This window comes from Lepidochelys kempii, chromosome 2 (genome assembly GCF_965140285.1).
Source record: "Lepidochelys kempii isolate rLepKem1 chromosome 2, rLepKem1.hap1, whole genome shotgun sequence".
In the NCBI taxonomy this organism is placed as follows: domain Eukaryota; kingdom Metazoa; phylum Chordata; order Testudines; family Cheloniidae; genus Lepidochelys; species Lepidochelys kempii.
In genome coordinates this window covers 22,445,507-22,468,157 of record NC_136381.1, presented here as the reverse complement: position 1 = coordinate 22,468,157, position 22,651 = coordinate 22,445,507, and the positions used below count along the sequence as shown (strand labels likewise).

Here is a 22,651-nt window from a genome sequence, read left to right as displayed (position 1 = left end):
TCAATTCTTAATCCAAATTTTCTCCACCAGCAGGCTGCATGTGAAGCCTAGGAATGCTCATTATGATCCAGTTACACAGGCAGGAGCTACAGCTGCATGATAAGGTTGCATGAAAGAGCCAATGTGTCATTTGCCTCTAAGTGAGGGCCTGGATTCTTGCTTACTCTTGTGATTTGGATGCTGTTCAGTTGCTGTTGCCAGTGAAGAATAGTCTCCATTCTGTGTACCCACATGTTGATGTTTCCAACCAGAACAGACTTGCCAACCCTTTGCACCAGGGTGCACAGTGACGTGTAGAGAGTCTGCAGCAATTCCCTTATTAGCCTGATGTTCTGCTGATCTTCAAGGACTTTGGAGGCAGAGAGAAGAGGAAAAAAATATTTTAAAAGGACTATAATGTTTAAATACATTCTCAGTATCTACTTTCTTCTGCAGGCTTTGTAAGAATCATTCTCTATGATCTTAGGCCAAAAGATATCAAATCTCCAACCATGGGGGGAAGAAGGGGGTAGAGGAGGACTGCTTTGTTTAGACATGACAGGTTATCAGATAGGAAACATTTGTCAGAGATGTCCCCTAATAACTGTACCAGAGATTGGGCTGAGGGACAATGTTCCCTCTAATTTTTTACATATGGAGGTGATGTGTGGCAAGGGTGGGGCCAACAGGTTCGGAGTGTGGGAGTGGGCTCAGGGCTGTGGCAGAGGATTGGGGTGCAGGGGGTGAGGGCTCTGGGGTGGGGCTGGGAATGAGGGGTTTGGGGCATGGGAGGGGGCTTAGGGCTGGGGGTGTGTGGGCTCTGGGGTGAGGCCAGGAATGAGGGGTTTGGGCTGAGGGAGGGGGCTCAGGGCTAGGGCAGAGGGTTGGGGTGTGGGGGGTGAGGGGCTACAGCTGGGGGTGCGGTGTTTGGGGTGCAGGCTTCCCCTGGGCTGTGGCAGATGAGAGAGGACTCCGCCCAGCCCTCTCCCCTGGCTGCAGCAGCTCCAAGGCTGGGACCGGGGGAGAGGCACCTCTCCCTACCTGTGTGGCCCTTGATAGCCTGCTGTGTAGCCCTGCAGCTTAGAGGGAACTTCGCTGAGGAAAGATGTTTGGCCTTTCGACAGTGCTTCTAACTAGGAACACTGGCCAGCTTGTCCCCCTTAGATTGGTGCATGGAGGAGACCTTCCACATGCAGCCCTTCTCCTGCTTCTAAACAGTGCATGTGGAAACAGGGGCTCAGCCACCTCTATAGCTCTTCTTGCCCCACCCTCTTATTCCTGCAAGGGTGCTCTGAAGGTCCAGGGTCCACACAAGGAGAGGGGGTGGAGACTGGGTTGACCAGGGAAGGGGGAACTCCCAAAACACACATACACTGAATACACTGTGACCCCACAGAGATTCCCAGAAAGAAGTAGCGTCAGCCCTAAAGCACTCCTTTGCCTTGGTGGGCAGCCATGGCCAGTGGGAACCCTTGGTGGCAGAGCTGCTAGGAAGCCTTGAAAGTGACTAGGGCCTAGCGTTAGGAAGGAAGCACAGGGCCTTTATGCAGCCAGCCTTGGCCTCCTGCAGTTCCTCTCCAGTCTGCCAGCTTTGAGGGCAGGACCAAACAGCCTTGTCTACAGATGGGAGGAAGATCAGGGTCCTTCACACCCCTTATAGGATGATGGAGAAGATACTCCTGACAGAATTCTGTGTCAATGCAGGGGCGCAGAATTCATATGGCCCACATATTTCTGTGCCCCCACACAGAAAAACACAAGAAATCTATGGGGGACACACACATCTGTTCCCTGGCAGCCCATCTGTTCCAGCATGCCTGGAGCAGCTTCAGACACAAATCACTGTGGAGGGAGGGGGGCTGGGCCTGCGTGCCTGCTGGGGAGACACTGATCACCATCAGGGGGCAGGACTGGCCAACAAGTGTGAGAGACTCTGTCCTTCTCTCTTGATACTGTGGCTCGAGGGGCGTGGAGGAGGGTAGGTCTTTTTGTTATGCAGGAGGAAGGCTCTGTCCCCAAGGCAGAAGTGTAGCAGCCTCCCTGCCTAGTAAAGTGTAATTTCTTGAAAAACACTTAATTAAATATTAGTATCATGTTACTGAAAATTGTTTTTAAGTTAAAGAAAATAGCTTTTGTATTTAAAAAAAAAAGCACATTTTCTTAACTTTTCGGTTGATGGTTAATTGATCTAATTTTCTGAGGCAGAAATGGAGCAACCTGTCTGCATAGTAACATTGTTAATAGGAACAGTTAACAAACAGTAGAATAATTCTCAGTCAATTCCCCAGGAGCATAAAAACCTGTAAAAGTTTTGCAAAAAGAAAAGGAGTACTTGTGGCGCCTTAGAGACTATCAATTTGTTAGTCTCTAAGGTGCCACAAGTACTCCTTTTCTTTTTGCGAATACAGACTAACACGGTTGCTACTCTGAAACCTGTAAAAGTTTTAAGGCCCTTGCATTGCCAGAGTGATGTAAAGCCTTATAAATGCCAGCAAGGGAATCAGCTAGGAAGATCTATGCACTGTCTCTCTTTTTTCATATGTCAAAGTGGCACAATGAGGTTAGATTTTTACTTACCCATTTTAAAAAAAACAACAAAACAAAAAACAACTTTTGAGGGTAAATAAAACATTTACCAAGCAGTCAATAAAATGTCAGGACAATCAGAACAAAGCACTTCCCAAAGTACCCAGCTAGGTCCAGGACAATGATTAGCAAAACTGTATGACTTTCATGTGTGAAAGTCTGAGTAATTTAAAATGACAGTCTACTCTTTTTTATTTCTTCCTGTTTGGTGTTCTGTAATGTAATTTAAATGAAAATCCAGGATTATAACTGGATGCAGGGTATTAGTTATCAAGTATTTGTAACTTAACTTTCATGTGTTTAGGAAATGCTGAATAGTTATTGGGACTTTTTTCTGTATTGTAGTTTAAATAACTTATCAAAACAATTGAAACTGGTGTGATTATATGGCATTATTTTGACAAATAAAATTTGCAGAATTTTTAATTTTTTGGCATAGAATTCCCCCAGGAGTAAGACTCTCCACAAGGGGAATCCACTATGATCTCTATTCAAACCCCCTCCTGCCCTATGAGTCCCTTTCCAGAAGGGGACAGAGGAAAATGAACCAGCCCAGTGTTGTGTCTTCATGCCCCTCCTTGCAAAAAAATCTTGCACACTGATCAACGTGGACATGGTGATCATTAGGCACACTGGATACAAACCATGATTGTTACATTTGTTTTACCTTTCTGCACCACTTTTTCCAAAATGTTCATGAAGTTTTTCTGGGCGATTCCACTCAGCGATGTTAGCTGAGACTTTGCTATCAGCTCCAACAGCTGTGGATAAAAATAGAAGTTGCCAGCTAGAGTACAGAGATATTTTTCTAATCTTGACTTCTAGTCACATGACACAGCAAAACAGTTCAGATACTTGTTTACTGCTGGAATAAAAGAGGACATGCAGAATCACAATGAAGACTGATCCAAGGGGCAAAAAAGAGCCACACAATTAAGCACACAGTGGAGGAAAACAGGTTGTTATTTAACTGCTTTCTTTAAACTGAAACATCGCTTCATGATTTAAAGGTGTAGGGAAGCCACAAATTACTGTTCAGACTGACAGACAATGACTATTCATACTGAAAGAACAATGGTAGTCAATGTCTTTCACTAGTACATAAACAAATAGTGTGATAAGAGAACAAGAAACAGAGACTCATGTTTGAGAGAATCTTATTTAGAAGACTAATCCTACAATTTATGCATAATAATCCAATTCACTCTTTTGTTAGGTTTGTTTTATATTGGAGTTTTCATTAAGAGGAAAGATTAAGAGTCATGTTTAAAAAAATAAAAAAAGACAAACCAAGGTTCCTTCATTTTTATTAAGTTTGTTACTAGATCTGAAGAAATGTAAACAATTTAGTTCACTTTTCCCTATTTATGCTGTTTGGTTTACTTTCTAACTCGCCAATGGATACTGTCTCAGTATGCACTCCAAGTCAGTGTGACTTTCTGGTTCCCATATACACTCATTCAGTGCTGCAGTGTTTGGGTTGCAATTACTGAAGAAGATGTTCCTCTCCTTTTTTTATATTTTTTACTTCCAGGAGAAAAATAGTTTTATAAGCTTTTCTGTTGGCTTTAGGATTTGTAAAATTGTGGGCCAAAATGCTATTTGGCAGTAACCCTTTATGCCTTTTTACTGTATTTTATAAAAAATACACTTTCTACATACCATTCAACTTATTTAGATTCCTTTCTAAATTAGAACAGAGTAAGAAAATCTTTATCTTACAATCAATCACAGGGCTAGCCAATTTATCTATTATCATCAGCGATTATGCTATCTTATTGCTGGCAAAAAAGGAATTGCAACTTCTCTGCACTCATCTTATGTCAAATAGCTAAGATGGTTACTGACAAGAGTTGATAAGTCTTGAGTTTAATTGTTTGCCTAGCTATAAGAATGACAGGAATGTAGCCATAAAATTATTGGTACTTTGCCATAAACAGTGAGCTCATAGGGGTATGATTGCAATCATTTGCCCATTTTACTCAGCTCTGTTACCAGCATGTGACTGTCACCTAGGAGCTGCAAAGTGCCCCGAGCGACTGGTCTCCTCTTCCATTTATCTTCCAGGCCAACTTTAAACGTCAGATGGCTTTCTGAGTTTACTTTCTATTAATATCTTAAACCTCACATGACTGGTATAAAGCAAGAGGAAAGAAAAAAAACCCTACAGAGTCTCACATTTTTCATGGAGGGCAATCTGCCTTCTATCATGACACATCATTTGGGGGTGGGGAGAAAATATGCAACAATAGTCTTGTGAGGTAATATTTAGTACATATATTGTAACAAAATTCTATGGTGGCTCTCACCTAAACAGGAGGGTCTGGTGTATTACATGCTCTGAAGCATAAATTAATTAGCAAGATGTTGGAAATATTTTTAAGTTTTCCCAAGATTTCTTAGAACAATGGATGTACTAACAAGAATGTCATTGCCCCAAAATAGCCTTAGTAATAATCTCCTAGTACTGAATTGTTTAACCTTGTGACCTTCAATTATCATGATCAACTTGCCAGACTCCATTTGTCCACGCAGTAATGTGAGCACCCAGATCAGCTTCTTTGGATTTCTTTATGTATATGCAAATTATGTCCCCAGTTTGTAATGTTCTAGAACTCCCAAACAGGACAGTTTTCTCAAGATTATATGTAATCAAAACTGTGCTGATATTCAAAAATATGTTCAAAATCAGTTGTCTTTGCACAGGTGAAAAGCACCAAGTGGTGCAATACCATAAAAAAAAAGTTAAGAAATTGTGGCTGATCTTTCAAATTAAAATAAAAGTTAGATTCTTTGTGTTACCAACATTTTGTGCTTTGGTATATAGGAAATTAAAAAAAAAATAGGCAATCAAGATGAATTAGAGTCCATTTCTTTCACTACGTTTATCAAGGGTCAATTACATTTAGAAAGTCAATTAGCACAGCTGTAGCGTACCACCTTTTCAACAGCAATAAATAAAGGATGAAATTCTAACTGAATACTATGACTACCTTCTGGGTATTGCATTCCATAGCAAACTGCTATGCCAAGAATGAACAGCAAACACACAAAAAAGACCAACCAAAAACAAACCCCAGATGTGTGAACAAAACTAGTTTTCTTGTCCAGTATAATTGTGTGTGTACCAGGGCAGTAATAAAGGTGCATGTAGAAGGTCTGCTCACAGTTACTCCAGTCATTCCTTCAAAGCCAATGGTGTTATTCCAGATTGGAAAAAAACAAAACAAAAAAAACCACCTAAAATGTCTTTGAGTGATGGATTGTGCAAACTGTAAAGCAAACAAAAAAAAAAGACTAGAGCACTCTGAATAATGCCTGGAATAAGGAGGTATTAGACCTGCTAGCATTTTGTAATTGTATATGTGGCGGTGTTAATTCTAGACCATGCTCCAGTAACACTGTTTGAAGACAGATGGTAGGAGGGAGTGCAGGGGGAAAGAGGTTAGTAACAGCAATCTTAGGGCCTGATTCTCTGCAATGCTGAGTACCTGCAGCTCCCATTGATTTTAACTGGAGTTGTGAGTGTTCAGCACCTCTGAAAAACAGGTTCTCAGGACCAAATCCTAAAAGACAACACTAAACACCTACAATTCCTGTTGACTTCAGACTCCTAGTGATAGGGGAGGGGGAAGAGAGGCTTGGTGACTCCCCTGCCCCCCCAATCTAATGTCTCCAGGGAGAGCCCTCTGGCCTCTTTGCCCCATTCTGACCCTTTTTACTTGAGGGGATTGTGGAGGGTAAAAGGGGTAAATGAGAAGCTGCAGGTAGCTCCACACCCCCTAATCTCCCTAGTCTAGGATTTTCTGAGTAGGTGGAGGAGAGTAACTGTCCTGTAGCAGCACAACAAGATACTTCAGCGTTCCTTGGCTATTAGTGGTGGAGAAAGAAGTTACTCCAGCTCAACAACCCCTGAGCTCCAACCAGAAAGTCCCAGACTGGAGTGTTTAAAAGGGAGCAGGCCAGCTTGCTGCTGCCTCCTGAAGAGTGGGAAGGCTACTGCATCTCCTTCCACAAACGGCAGCAAAGGCTAAATGTATGAGGGGCCACAAGTGAAGAGACTTGTGGGTTGGGACTAGGAACAAAATGTGCTCCAAGGGTGAAGCCCGGCAACTTTTGGTTTCAGCCAAAAAAAAAACCAAACAAACAATAAAAAGGGCTGCCCAGGACTAGTCAAACCTTACTTTGGGGCTCCTGTTAAAGCCATTATGGCATATACCAGAGTACAAAGCACAGCATCAGCAATGGACATGTGAGAACAGAATAGCTACTTTTGGAGCCGTTTTAATTTCCTGTAGTGACATATATGCACTAGTGCCGTACTCTAAAACGCTGCTTAGCTAGAGCTCCTAAAACCTTCGCTGCTGAACTGCACAGGTAAGTGAACTGAACTCATTAAAAGCACAGTTTTCATGAACTACGTATGCATTACGTGGTTCTTAAAGGGCAGCTTTCTGGAGTTATAGACGTGTGAAAACATGTCAAACTAAAAAAGTCAGAGTGCAAAATTAAACACTTAGTGCCAGATCCTCAGTTGGTGTAAATTAATGGAACTACACAGATTTCCCCCAGCTGAGTATCTGGCTTCTAACATCCAACCTACAACAAATCTCCCCCACTCCCAGCACTTCTATTCACTCGGTGGCTTTAGCCTCATATGCCAAGTTTCAGCTTGAAGTGAATGTGACAGTGGATATGTCAGTGTCTGTACCATGAGTTATAATAATTTAACTAACAGATGCTGCTATGTGGCATAAATCCAGGATAACCAATACTAAGTCTAACAGAAATTTAAAAATACATCAATTGAAGAGTGCACATTAGGCTAACTATGAGCTGTCCAGATCATACAATTCTACCAATCTGTACCCATGTACCTGAGGTCAGGCTCAAGCCCTGAGCTTTTATGTGCTGAAATACAGTGTTACAGTGACAGCTTGTCATCTCCTACAACATACTGCTATGAAACTATCGCATGGTAAATCCTTCTGAAGCAAGGAAAGTCTGCAAAATCTCACTGTCATCCGATAAGTGAACAGTTCAGAAAATGGTCAACAGCTTTGGAGGCTGCTGTGATGTTTAAAGGTCTCATCTCATTTTACTTGTTTACATGGCATGCACTTTTGTGCCTTTTCCATTTTTAATAGCACTGTAATCATAACCACATCAAGATTAAAACACTGGGCCCAAATTGTTCTCATTACTATATAGACCCAACTACCTGAAAATGTGCAGGGTTTACTCTGAGCCTAAATAATGTATAGCAAGACCTGGGTCATTTTAACATGACACTTGCAAGAATTTGTTTCAGGCATTAATAGTAACACCTGGCACACTGTTGAATATTTCCAAACCACCTCCACCTCAATCTAACAAGTCGCTAATAATCTGTAAAACCTTCAAATTTAGCAAATCAATGCACTGTTAGGCTTTTTAGTCTGGCAGTCTCCTAAATAACACAATTCTTCTTTTGTAACCTACTTATCTAATAAGATCCAGCAGATGAAAGTAAGAAGTCTTAAGACTATACATTTTTGATGCCGACTCTTTCGCATAAAATTCATGCGAAGTAAATATGTTAGAGGCAGTCCATGAGCATGTTGGACTGTTAGGATGAGAGCCCACTGAGCTATAAACAAATTGATACATTTTAGATAATTACAAAAATTGTGGATAATTACAAAAATTGTGGACTAGAAGTTAGAGATACAATAGTAAAAATATTTTAGGCCTATCACCGTTTGCCTCCCCATTCCTTCTCCAAGCTCACCTCTGGCTTTCCTCCCCTCTACTTTCCAGCTCCAATATGCAAATGCTACTACTTGGGAAGCACTTCCACATGCTACCATGGAATTAATCAGACTCCTGTAGTTCCATGGACATTTGGGGAAAGGGGTAAGAGAGGACATTAGCCAGCTGTTAGTCAAGGCATATTCCAGGTAATGTATGGCTCATTTGTGTGCTCTAGAAGTCCTCATCCTGTCTTGCAACAGACCGTAAGGTGGATCTAAAGAGGAAATCCATCTCCAGGAAGGGCCTTTCATGAGCAACTCCAGTGCACGTGGTATTTTATGGTATTTTATCCACCAGAGACTTGGCTCATGAAGACTTTCATTGAAGAAACCAGTTTTACATTTGAACCATGGTCCCATATTTAAGATTGGCAGATTAAAAAAAACAAAAATAAAAACAAACCTCATCTTAAATCAGGAAGTTTCATACTTTGTTAAGACTACTGGAAAAACTTCATAAAGCTCAGGTGGGAGGTAATTCAGACTAATGAGAACATGCACTGATTTTAGTCTTGAATGTTGCTACTTCCACTGTAAAAATGCCACAGTTCATTTTACTTATCTCCTGGTCAAAGCTTTAAGCTGTCACAAAGCAGAGCCCTGCAAAATTACATTAACATGATCTAAAACTTCATGGGCCAAGCTGATTTCTGGTGCAACTCTATTAATGAGCTTAGCCTCATGTCAGAAAGATGCTTTCCCACTGTTTTAGGCCTGACTCTCATTCACACCAAGGCCCTCTTTATGTCACTCTTGTACTGTGAAGAGGCCTGTAAATGAGAGTCAGGCCCTTTTCTCTTTACCAAATGGTATCTCAGACTATGTAGAGCGTTCTCTGAAGTGCTAGAGACATTTCTAAACAGGAGGAACAACCATCCTTTAGGAAGTCTGCGTCCCACATATGGGACTTAATTTTCAGAACTACTGAGCACACACAATGGCAACTCAAGTCAGCAGGAGCAGCAGTGCTCAGCGCCTCTGAAAAAAAATCAAGCTGAGGGTGCTTCGTGAATGGCTCATCAGTAGCTCTGCCTACTAAGATTGCCTCTGGAGCTTACCTTAATCAAAGGGTACAAAGCTACATGTATTGTGAGACATACAGCATTAGACACCACCTGGAATACTCACTGTACCAGAGTTTTTCCATGGAAGCTTTAGAAGACAATATTTGAACTTTCAGTGATGAAACATAAGTGCGTAACAAGGGACGTGATGGGCAGCAGGAACTGAGAAGCGATTCCCTTACTCCCCTGCCCATCATCAGTCATCAACACAAGTGAAAGAGGGTGGCAGGGGAAAGACATCAGGTCAACCTCCCATCCCTATTCCAATCTACATTTAAGATGATATTTGAATGTCCTTTCTTAAAATCTCAAGAGACTACCTTCCCCAACATCCAGGCAATGAAAGATTATGATTATGTTGGAGGAGTGGCCATAAAAGTCTGCCATGAGTCTAGAATTACATTTGACTAGCTTAACTAGTTCCATAACTGGTGTTTAAAAAGAAATGCCACTCAAACACTTCATTACGTAGCTGGGTGATGGGTAGTATACTACACGAAGGGTAGCACAGAGGGGTTGATTATAAAATGAGATAAAGAGGACAGAAAAAAAAAAGAGGGGGTGGGGGCACTAAATTAAGTTTCATGCCACTGGGCAGCAAGAGGTTAACCGCATGGTGATTTGAGTAACAAAGACACCGCTACCCTACACTGCGAGGTTTTGATTGGACGTTTGGTATGCCTGACCTACATCTGACTAGACAACAGGTGAGGGATCCAAGGCTAGCCTAATGGGTATCGTCTTTTTGGCTGACTCTTTTGTAACATTTGACTCACTGGGGAAGAGCAACACGCTAGCAAAACCTCTGCACCAGAATCTAAAACCTAACAGCTGGTGCTCCCCCAGTGATTAACGGCTGATGAAATGTGAAAAGGAGCTGTTTATAGACAACCTTGAATTTTTAAACAGATTTTCTAGCTGCCTTTTTGCCATTAAAAAAATAGCTGATAGAATTGTCAGTCTCAATGAGCGTATTCTGAAATTACAGATCCATTTGTGGATAATGTGCACATAAACAGGTTACTGGACACAGAATCAAGGAATAAAAGTGACACCCTTTGAATGCTGCAAATGTGAGATGAACTCTTGGTCTTCTGTGAAAAGCCAGAGTAAGAGGGCTTGGCATAGGGAACCTACACAGAAGCTTGGGGCTAAGTTATCCTTCGATCAAATAAGAGGCTATGCAAGGGCAACAGAGCAGCTCGTCTGTTGAAGCTGCCATAACATATGGGGCTGTAATAGCAGCTCTGCTTCCTCACAGAGTTTGTAGCCAGGATCCTATACACCCCACTCTCAAAACTTCTCCGATCCCATAGTGTGTCACTGCAGGTTTAGTGTCCATGGCGTTCAGGGAACTGTAACCTTCACCTGTATTTCAAATGCGCCATGCAGGGGAACCGTGGGCCCTCTGTGGTGCCCAGGATGCTAAGGTGCCACAAGTACTCCTGTTCTTTTTGTGGATACAGACTAACTCGGCTGCTACTCTGAAACAGCTCATACTTTGTAGCCTACACCAAAGGTGGAGTTATATCAACCAGAACTTGAATTTAGCTTTCAGTAAGGGGCCGGACTGGCAACCCTGAAGCTCTCCAAGAGCAGATATAGCACAAGCATCAACATTACCAAGTTCTTCCACAGTTTCCTGCCCAAGTGCTTCAACCATGAGCTGAATAGACCACCTCCAGAAGCAGTTATGTAGGCAGTTCCTGTGACTATTGCACACCTGGCCACTCTGCTGAGACTGCCAAGAAAACTGCTACCTTATTTATCAGCTTGTGACATGGAGACCTGTTCATTAGCAACACAGCTGAGATGACCATCTCATTTCAGAGAGGCCACTGAACAGATGGCAATAACTTTACTTTAAACAACAAACACTGCCTCCCTCCCAGTCACATACAGACTTAACACCTAAGAAGTTTCAAAATAAACAGTTTGATCAGGAAAACTGGAGGAAGTGTAGACCTTGTTCCATGCCCCCACGCTAGCCCCTATTTTCACTGGATCTGAAGGAAGGCTATGTGTGATCTATCCTGCCCATGCCGCAATTTCAAACAGATGGACCCTCCTTTCCACGCATCAGAAAATGCTTCATTAACTAGTTCTTGAAGCTTCCCTCCTGCACTCACAGAGACCACAGCATAGTCTTGCAGATCTTTTCCAGTGCAGAATTTGTTCTCAGCTCAGTTAAGTTAAGCAACTGGTGTCTGCGCTAGAAGTTATAGTGAAGTTATGGCCTTATACTCACCCTTACAACATAGTTGAACCGTCTGGAGTCTAGGATAGCATTTGAGAAGTCAAGTCTGTTAAAAGCTTCTCCCAAGGTGCAGTAACCATGACGCTGAGAGTGAAAAAGAACAAAGCTGCATCACGTTTTGTTGTACAGTAGTCTGAAGAGAGAATCCCGGGCGTACGTGGTCCGGGCCAGCATAGCATCTTAACATATGTATGGTGGCATGCTACGGAACAAACTCACTGCTGGTGTAAGCGGGCACATCTCCAATGACTTCAATGGAATTGTATCTATTTAGGTCCCCAGGGAATGCAGCCCAATGGGAGTTATGATGTTTCTAAGAAGAGAACTGAGCCCTATCCATGACCTCCAAATAGCTCAATTTGATCTCTTTCAATAATTTCAAAAAACGGGAGAAGTAATACATTCCTAGGGCTCAACATGAAGGGCTTATGTACAATGTGATTTCTTACAGCTGCTCCTCTCTACACACACAATTGAACCGAAGTGCTGAACTGCAGTGCTTCTCTTGCTAGGACTCAACGGTGGGAAAGCCTGCAAAGGTGTGTCGCTGCTTAGTTTACCACTAGCTTTTGGTAGAAGCAAGCAAACAATGTCGTCTTTTTGTTTTACGTATGTACAGAGCCTAGCCCAATGTAGCCCTAATTGGGGCTTGTAGTCACTACTGCAATAGTAATCATAGGCCAGATCCTCAGGTGGTATAAATTAGCACAGCTCCATTTATTTCAATGGAACTATGCTGATTTGCACCACCTGAGGATTTGGCCCCATAAATAACGCTATCTGGACAGATGGTATGGGGGAAATGAAACCGTCGGTACTTACTTCTTTTGTGCTTCCCTTGTGGACATAAATCCATTTTTCTTGATGGAAATCTGTGCGGACAAAGACAGATTTTCTTCACTTATTTTATATATAATAAAAAGCTAACTTTGTAGAAAGATTAAGCCCCGTTCTACCCTCAGCTGTTCTATGCTGGTACTGCTCCATTGACCCTTGTGGAGCGGCTTCCGATTTACACCAGCGTAACACAGATCAGAATCAGACCATCAATGAATTGCTTTCTTTCCACATTCGTTTATCTAAGGCAACAGCCAGGATCCTAGAAAAGGTTTGTGTTTCAGTGACACAGTCCAAGACTGTAGATATTTAATCTGTATGCTGTGAATATACTACAGCCCCTTGTTTTCTTTGCTCTGACAATAAGCGTGCTGACAGCCAGAGTTTGTTGTTATTGATTTCGTTAATTACTCATGACCTCAGTTACAGAGGTCGGATTAACGTGTCACGAGACGCTAGACTAACAGTCACTACAGCGCTTATAACAGTGAGTGCTAGAGTTAGAATTATATAGGCAGCTCCACTAGAAATGGCTTTCATCACTTGCATGACCCTTTCGAAAACAGAAAAACAAAAAAAATCTCCTTTGGGCCTGAAACATTCCCTGTTTTGTGGGAGGGCCCTTCCCAAAAGCTTCCCTTTCAGCCCTCTGAACAAGAGGGGTTATAAACACCTTTCCTCTCCTCCCTAGTGTGACACCATCACCTTCCCCCCCCAAACACATATCACGCTGCTGTATAGTTAACCCAACCTTGCAGAAAGTGATCTCCAGCTATACAATAGCCGATCCAAGAGATAGGAACCCACGCAGCCCTTTCCCATCCCATTCACCTCACTGAACTAGGACATTCAGTGTATTACACAGTGGCCATTTACCAACTAACATTATTAGAGATGAAAAGTTCCCGCACTTCTCTCCACTCCCAGAAACACACACCTGATTTCCACAGAGAGGAAACTGAATGCAAATATATATGCACTCAAGTCTGGAAACAAAAGTTACACATGTACACAAGTGCAGATCCTGAATCACTCCATTTAAGTCAGTGATTAAGGTCATATCTGGCCAAAGGCTGTCACAGTAACAACTTGTTCACATTGCACATTTGACTACAATCATATCAAGGACTAAAGCAGGGATCAGCAACCTTTGGCGCACAGCCTGTCAGGGAAATCCGCTGGCGGGCCGGGATGCTTTGTTTACCTGCAGTGTCAGCAGGTTCGGCTGATCGCAGCTCCCATTGGCAGTGGTTTGCCGTTCCAGGCCAACAGGGGCTGCGGAAAGTGGCGTGGGTTGAGGGATGTGCTGGCCGCCGCTTCCTGCAGCCCCCATTGGCCCGGAACGGCAAACCGCGGCCAGTGGGAGCTGCGATCGGCTGAACCTGTGGATGCTGCAGGTAAACAAACCGGCCCGGCCCGCCAGGGGATTTCCCTGACGGGCCGTGTGCCAAAGGTTGCCGATCCCTGCACTAAAGTCTCACATCAGCTGTTGAAAAGATCCTGAGGGTTGCATGGCAAGCCAATAATACAGTGAGAATCATAACCTATTTCACTTCCTCTGTGTGTATGTTGATGTTTGTAGCCTTCACATGCACTAAATTTAGGTATAAATCCTGCAATCAGATCCACACAGACTCTTGTATCTCTGCAAAATACCATGGATCCATCCACATGAAGCCAACAGAGATAAGGGCCTTAACTCTGCATATAACAGAGTTCAAAGCGTCCTCGATTGAGAGAAAGTCTGAATCCTAGATTTCATTTTGCATGCATTTTGCGTAGCAGAGGTAGGATCAGAATTCACACTCAAGCTTTGCGCCTCCATTAGTATAAATGGATTTTAAGTGTACATGTGGAAAGGAGAGTGCACCCTTCAATCTGTTGTACACAAGGAAGTCTACAGGAGGAAAAAAAATTGGAACTGGTTCACTTGAATGTACCATAGGAAAAAATTACTCTCCCTCTGCCAAATACAAATGACAAAAATTTGAACACAACAAGTACAAACACTTGGAGAAGGGATTAACACAGGCATATATCTTCATATTAAAATGTATCCAACTTCTCTACTTAGGTCAAACATGGGTGCAGAGACTCAAGAGACTTCTGGAAGTGTCTCATGCACTTTCTGAGACATATATGTGTGGGTTTTTTATAATCATCCTCAAGCAACTTTGGTTTTAAAAGTCCCCCATTTGCTGCCTTACACTGAATCTTTGTCTTGTTATTCAGCAGGTCCTTCTTTCTCTTCTTGGCAGCAACATCATAGTTCATGCTGTTGAAGAGATTCTCCTTGTTGTAATCCTCCTTTTTGCAGTAACTGTGAATGACACAAGGCAGATAGTCTGTTTATTCTGTGGTCCAGGGAACTTTTTACTGTGAGAACTATATTTTACTCTTTCCACGTATCTGGTTCCAGGAACCCATGTTTGTTTGCTGTTAAACAGCTCATTCTAGTGCTGGTCTATTAAAAAAAAAAAAAAACTATAAGCAGTTTTAGAGTCCAATAATGAAGACTTTTTTTCATAAAACATTCAAATACCTCACCCATCCAATTTTTGTGCTGGATTATATACATAATTATAGTGAATAGGAGCATGCTCAAAGCATGTTACACAATCAACTTCATGACCTTGTAGTAGAGCACCCTTGTCCTTCCTTTTACCTCTGCCTGTTTGTCTGATGTCATCAATTTCTACCATATGCTCTATCTAACTTAGATTGCAACTCCTTCTGGCAGGGGTATGCTAGGTTTTATAAAGCATAATGCATAACCTGTGAAGGTGTATAGCCAGAATGCTTGAAGAATTCACTATCTAGTTGTGAGTAAGAAGTGTTTCCTGCCAATTAGTGAAAGGGCTGGGGAGAAAACTAAGCTTAAATTAAAAACAAAACAAACAAAAACCCCCATAACTTTTAACTTTTATGATTACAAAGATAACACAACCCTGATTCATGTTTCGGTGGCTGTCTTCCCGAGTCTGTAAACAAGTGGGTGATATGTATGAAGGGTTGGGATCTGTGGCCAAAGTGTATTTTTCCTCTTCCTGCATTTGGAAAGGCTGTGCATTTCTTTTTGTTTGAATGTATAATATCTGGCAAAGGGACCTAGAGCTCTTTCATTTTCCTTTTAAGAGTATAATCCCAAACTCACTGAAGTCAGTGGAAAAAGACTCACTAACTCTAAGAGCTTGAACCAAAGCCCAGCGATGTCTGCCCAGCTCTAAATAAGTAGTGCTGAGCTGTAGAGTGAAACTGAGAAGACTCTGGTCAGTTTCATTGCTGTTGTTCAGAAACCTGTGGAGAGCAGGGCAAGGCAGCCTATGTTCTTGCTGCTAGGGAGAGCTGTGAGCAGCAGCAGCGGAGGGGACACTGCACTGGAGCCATTTATATAATGGGAGGGTTGCGGGCGATGGGGAGAGTAGCAGAGACCCACACATCCTGGCAGGAATCGGGTGGCTAGAGGACAGCAAGAGAAGCATCACATCAGGGGACTCTGGGGTTGGCAACAGAAGTGGGGGGGGATGGAGGGGGGGAAGAGTGTCCTCCTTTCTAGGAGCCTGGAGGAAGAAAGGAGAAGGAGCTCTGTATTGGAGGGGCCTGGTTTGAAAGTCTGGTCCTGTGTTTTCAGTTTTATCATCACTGGCTTCAGTTACACTTATGTGGGCCTGTAAAGTACCTGTTTCTTGCTTTCTTCTTTCAAGGGAGGGGCCAACCTCATTACACTCCTGGGGCTCAAAAAAATGCTCCAATCTACTGCTTTGTACACTGCATTGAGAACTTCTGGTCTGAGATGTGTGCACATAAGAGTCTCTTTTGGCATGATGTTAAATAGTTAATCTGTTCCCCTTCCTACCGAGCTCACCTTTAACCTTAGCTGGGCACTTGTGTGCTGTTTATTTGTTCCAGTTTTTAAATAACATTTTTAAAATATCTGATCCTAGATAAATAAAAAGGAAAAGCCCCAGTAAAGATAGAATATTTCTCCCCCGTCTCTCTGTTGCAAAACAAAGTAACTTAAAGAGATCAGCTTGCTCAAAAGCAACTGTAGACAAAGGATACATAACTAACAAAACTAACAGCGTACCCCAGTAATGTGTGGAAGGTTAGTTATCAGCTTTTCTGCAGTGGCACTGAGAGTGTGGGGCGGTGCAGACAAATTATATGACAGATCCTTACTCTGACATTCTGAAGTCTAGTTCTTAGTCATCTGACTAATACTGTACAGAGTTAATGACTCTGCTCCTGAAGCAGCGTCTTCCTGTAGTAAGCCACACGAGGTGTGTTCTGGTCTGATGCATATAAGTGGGTCCACAAGACTGGGACTAGAGCTAGAGAGAATGAAGACCTCCTCCAGAGCCTGGGGACATGGAGGTATTAATGGGGTATAAGGAGGGATAATTGGTGGCTCCCCACACATCTTCACTTTCTTCTCTACCTTCCTGTTCACTCTATTTGCTCCGCACAGCCACTCTTATCCATATGGCCCCCTCTCTGGGAGCCCACCTCTATGTCCTTTGTGGTCTAGCTTGCCTCCCTGGCTTCCTACCTCTGTAAGGAGTGGAGCTAGTGAGTCAGGCTGGCAGCATCAGAAAACGGAAACAGCTGATGGAACTTGCAGTTCCGCTGGGTATTACCGGTGCAGCTCAATTAGAATGTTCTGAATTAGGAAAATACTTCTCTAGGCACTTGGTTTTCGAAGTTTAAAAGTGGTCTATGTCAGAGACGGAGGCAGGTGTGTGTGAAGTTTGGATTTTGTGGTAACTGTGGTTGTTTAACTAGAGGAACTAAAAGAAAAGTGAGACAATGCCAGAATAAAATATCAAGAAGGGAACACTGTAAGAAAATTCCTGCGCAAAAGTCAAAGCTTTACTAAAAACAAATTCCTCAGAACATGTAATTGTCCTATGATGAATTACTGTGCCAGATTCAGAGATTAAATTCAAATAATTAAACTGTGAAAGAGAGGGATCTCAGTTCTGATTTAAAACTTGAATCTCAACAACCCTGACTGTGAACTTACTGATGACTCCATAATCTAAAACCTTTATTACACCATTAGTGGATGAGACCTAGTGCATGGGGCAGATTTACACCCCCGCCAATCTACTTACTAAGGAGCTCTTGCACCTTCCTGCCAAGCATCTGGTCTGGCCACTATCAGAGACAGGATACTGGACTAGATGAACCTTAAAGAGGAACTGTTGTTAACTGGATCAGACCCTTTCTTTCAAAGTGAATTTAAGAACAGCACCAATCTAATTATTTTGCAGTTAACAACAGTTATGTCTATCAGTCCAGACATTCTTCCTATTTACATTATAAACTATTTTTAAAAGCTTGTTAAAAAAAAGTACGATGAAAACCACCACTGCAAAGAGATCATGTTCCCTTTGCGATTCACTGCAAGATCATGTTTCCTTCAAGTCATCTTTAGTTGTTTCCATCACGACAGTGTGTGAGAATGCATGTTATTGTTTCATCTGCAGGCCAGGTCATCGGCCTACACAATCCTCGCTCTGTGCTCCTTAAAAACAAGAATTGGCCTTGCAAGAAGAGTCTGCCCAATCACTTGTTTCAAAGCCAGTTGGTCATCATCCCACAGTAGCAACAAAGTCTTCCTGCCTACAACCTATTCAACACTGTAAACAGCTTAACTGCCTGCCTTCCAATGTCTTCTTTGGATGCAGCGTAATCAAGCCACCCAGTCATGAGGAATATTATTTATGATCTGTGAAGAATTAATGGCTTCAGGGGTATCATATTTCTTAAGCTCAGGAACTGGGAAGCCTTAGGAAGTGTTTGCTTCTGGACAAAGGGGGGTGGGGAGGAAGGCAGTTCCCTGGAAGTTCTCCAAGGGCAGTTTGGCAGTGGTTCAGAAGATTTTAAGTGGCACTTGTTAAGGGCACAATCCTGCACCACTGAAGTCAATGGTAGTTTTGACACAGTCCTCAATGAGCCAAGATCAGGGCTTACTTCTTGATGCTGCCATGTACAGTTCTAAACTACAGTAGATAAAAAAATGTGATCAACCCCACCCTCAGATGTAAGTTACTGTTCACTCTCTCATAGGAAGGCAGAACCACACACACTTGGGTGGCCAGCGAGAAGTGGAGTAGCTCTCTAGTGCCCATATACTTACTGGGCCAAGCTCTGCAGCACACACAAGCACCTCTGAATGGGAAGTGCACACATGTAGCAGCTAGAGAATTAGGCCCACTGTGTTTAGCCAGAGTCTTACTCATCCCTCTTTTCAACAGAAGAGGTGTCTTTGTTTACATGCTTATTTTATTGGAACACAGAAACGTCAGCAGACCAGATGACCCACTGGTGCTCCACAGAATGGCAACACATAATCCAAAATTGGCTATAACAGAGGTCTTAAGATTCCAGATCCAGGTCTATGCTGTAAAGGTGGTGAGGCTTTAAAGCCCTGGGATAAAATTTCCAGTCAGTAAGTATTCTGGATCCAATTTCAGCCCTGACATGAGCAGGTACAATTCCAGTGAATGGGAATTATGTAAGTAGTGAATTTGGCTGTAGATTATCAACCTTTCCTTTAAATCCATGAATGCCTGATTTAGTAGCTAAAGGAAAGGCCCAAGACCCAAGCAGATCTTGGGTTCTAGAGTGGCATGAGCCACTGACTGACTACATGACCCTACAAATAACACTGGACCTTGATTATTCAACTAGGAGAGGACCTCACAGACAGTGAGATGCTGTATATGAGCCAACCCTTCCAGGATAAAGAAGCTCCAGATGTCTCAGTGCTTCACTATCCTTACAGGCTTTTGCTTGGTGTTATCTATGGTAAACGGAGTTTAACTTCCCCACTCAGACAGACCACAAAAGGCACTAGTGCCAAAGGCTGCAAACATCAGAGGCTAGGAAGATCATGAAGAATTAATAGAATCTATTTAGAAGGAAAATAGGCATTAAACAGATCACTAAGAAGGGGCAGAGATCCTAACCCTTCAATAGCTTTACATTTATGGCTATAAAATAAAAACATGTTTCTTTACTTTTAGAGTTAAATGTGACTAGACATCTTCATGCATCACAGCATCTAATGAACAAAAAGCAGATCTCTGTTTAATGGCCCATGTTCAAGGATATGCCAAAGCAATAAACCAGGAGAGCCTGCCATAACAAGCCTACGTCAGTTATGCTTACAAAAAAACAAAGGCTCCTAGTGTTTAAAAACAGAACCTGCACATTTTGTTTAACTTCAGTTTTTAAATATGGCATGCTCTGAAATGACAGAAGCCACTCAAATTAGTACAGATTGCTTGTAACTCAATTGCTGTGGTACAAATGCTCCAAATTGGACTCTGTATTCATAGTTGCCAGTGTCTACTATAGAATAAAGGATTGTATAACTAATCCTCAGATTAAATAACTAGACTTTTTTTTTTTTTAAAAGCAGAGATAAAGGGGTGATGCCTTACAAACAATAAGCAGATGAGGGCTCCAGAGGTTAAAACCTTCAAAAATAACCACACTTTCTGCTAGTTTTCCTTGTAGGCTAATATAGTACACTCATCCGAAAACATTTCAAAGGCTCTAATACATTGGCAGACTGGCTGGCAGAGTGAAGCCATCTTAGGACCATCTGACAGCTCACTGCCAACTTTAACCAGACATAATGGAAGACCGGCTTTTGCCAGACCCAGTGCCCGCTCCTCAGCCAAATGTGGAGTAATTTAGACGCCCCCCTCTCCAAAGAGCTCCCCCTGCTGGCCAAAGGAGATCTTTAGCCTAAACCCACAACAAAAACAAACCAACCATCTGCAGCCTGGTGTTTCAAAACTCTCCAGCTCTCACTGGGAACGCTGCAATGAACTCAGGAGTCTGACAAGGTATTACAGACTTCAGCAGCTTTCTAAAAACAGAGCTGCTTATTAAACACACACCATCAAGTTTTACTGAAACCACAGTTAAGAAGCAGAAAATAACATACCAAGCAAAAGGATGGAGTTTTCGTCTGGGAATTTATTGGCTTGGTCTCCCAAACCTTAACCCATTTAAAAAAAAAAAAGAAAAAAGAAAAGGCAGAACTCACACACCACGCGGATAAGCGTAACCCCCATCTGGAGCGAGGAAGCTTTCGGGTACATCGGCTCACCCCCTACCCATGCAGCCCAGCTGCTCCTTTCCTCTCTGCTTCTCTCCTTTCTGTTGCCTCCTTCTCCCAATGACGCGCACCAACATAAACAAAGGCACCGCACGCACACGACGGGCAGCTGGGCACCCAGGGCAAAAGCGGCTTTTTTTTTTAAAAAAAAACAATCGTTGGCAGAGTGGGACATCGCAACGCCTGCAAAGACCGCGTCCCCTCCCCCCCCGCTCATCCCCCCCCCCATAATGCAATAAGCCCCCCCGCTCAACAGCAGCGTTTCCAACTCCCCCTGGTGCAACGCCCTTGTGCCACGCACCTGCCTAGGTCGCTGACATAGCCGCTGTGTCTCTCCTCCAGGAACCTGGTCCAGCCATCCGCCGTCTTCACCCAGTTCTGCCCCGGGGACCTCCAGTCCTGCCCCAGAAAAGGCATCGCGGCGCGGGCAGGCTGAGCGCCCTGCCGCCGAGCCGTCCCGCTCCCTCCGGAGCCTGGAAGGGGCGCGCCGGGGAGGGGGGGGTCCCGAGCTGCGTGGCTAGGAAAGGGGGGGGGGGGATTTTGCACGACCGTCGCTCCGGTGCGGATCCGTGTCCTCGCAGCGGCCGCGGCTGTATTTATCCGAGCGCTTCTTTGTTGCCGGAAGAGCGGCGTTGGCCCGGCCCCTGGCTCAGTGGCGAGACACGTGGCTTTGTTTATTGCTCGCGGCGGTCTTCTGGGGCTGCTCCTGCGTGTTGCACAATCCAGCGCCAGTGGAAACTTCAGACCTGGCCTCTGTGCTCGCTGGGCTGCCGAGCGCCCCTGAATGTGCCGAGCGCGAGTGTGAGTCACAAGAATAAAAAGGAATGTCTGTCAACAAACAGCTCATCTAAGGCCCCCGTTTCTCCCTGCTTCTTCTGCGGGGCTTTGCGGTCTTTATTTCCTACGCTGGGCAGGTAGCTCGATAGATAAACTGGTGGGAGAGAGGGATACGCTGCTGAGATGCGGAGCTACAGGCAGCTAAATAGATTGATTGGATAGATAGCTATGGGGATTAGATACCTATGGAAGAAAGCTACAGAGACCAACAGATTGGATGGATTTGGAGGCTAGATAATATATTAGATGGTGGGAGGATGGCATAATAATTTAGAATACATTTTCCCATGCTCCGGTGTGGGTTTTCAGACGATGCCAGTAATTTGGGTACTTGTGGCACCTTAGAGACTAACAAATTTATTTGAGCATGAGCCTTCCTGAGCTACAGCTCACTTCATCGGATGCATTCAGTGGAAAATACAGTGGGGAGATTTATATACATAGAGAACATGAAACAATGGGTGTTACCATACACACTGTAACCAGAGTGATCACTTAAGGTGAGCTATTACCAGCAGGAGAGCGTAATAGCTTTCCTTTTTGCCAATACAGACTAACAGGGGTGCTACTCTGAAACCAGTAATTTGGGTATGTCATCTATATTTGTGAACTTTAGATTTGGTGACTGACCTGATTGTTGCTCTAGAACTTGACCTCTGTGATCACAGACAGAACTTGAACAATTTTTTCTTACAAAATAAGTCCTGCCAGGGGAGTTTATTTTATAGAGATAATGATTTTTTTGAATGTTAGTTAAAAAAAAAGCACCCTGAACAGAGGATGAATCCTTGAACTCAGTGAAAATAAATACATTAGTGAATGAATTTAATTAAAGAACAGTGGATTGGAAATAATTTTCTAGCTGCTGCTTGTTGAGCTTCAAAAAGATGCAGTCTTGGTTCTGTGTGTGTTTGCTTTGAAATTCTGCCAGTAAAAGAATCTGAAGTGTCAACTGAAAAAAAAAATTGTGAATAACTGTCCTTGCATTGTTGTTTGTCAGGTGTTCCATGTTTCTCCCTAGGTTGGGAACAGCTGCTGTTGTATGTTAAACTGTACCAAGCAGCCAAGTGCTCTGATTCGCTGATGAATGGTTTCACTCCACTTCAGTGTCCGTGGTAAATACATAAATAAAGGAGCTAGGCTGCTTGTATAAGTGTGTGAG

General features: G+C 43.2%; 1 protein-coding gene across 3 annotated transcripts in view; it reads right to left on the bottom strand.

Annotated features, from left to right (window-relative positions):
- Positions 1–21,313, bottom strand: part of FBXO32 (F-box protein 32) — a 31,867-nt gene extending 10,554 nt beyond the window's left edge. Inside the window, exons 1-6 of one of the 3 annotated variants that reach the window (XM_073330194.2) lie at positions 20,954–21,313; positions 14,723–14,835; positions 12,501–12,550; positions 11,670–11,762; positions 3,233–3,326; positions 165–349 (exon numbers count right to left, since the gene is read on the bottom strand). In XM_073330194.2, coding sequence (XP_073186295.1) covers positions 165–349; positions 3,233–3,326; positions 11,670–11,762; positions 12,501–12,550; positions 14,723–14,835; positions 20,954–21,069 — 651 coding nt within the window. In that variant the 5' untranslated portion in view covers positions 21,070–21,313. Of the gene's footprint in view, positions 1–164; positions 350–3,232; positions 3,327–11,669; positions 11,763–12,500; positions 12,551–14,722; positions 14,836–20,580; positions 20,744–20,953 lie in introns of those variants that run through there. The other 2 variants (XM_073330195.1, XM_073330196.2) reach the window with 2 other exon arrangements.
- Between the last annotated feature and the right edge of the window lie 1,338 nt (positions 21,314–22,651).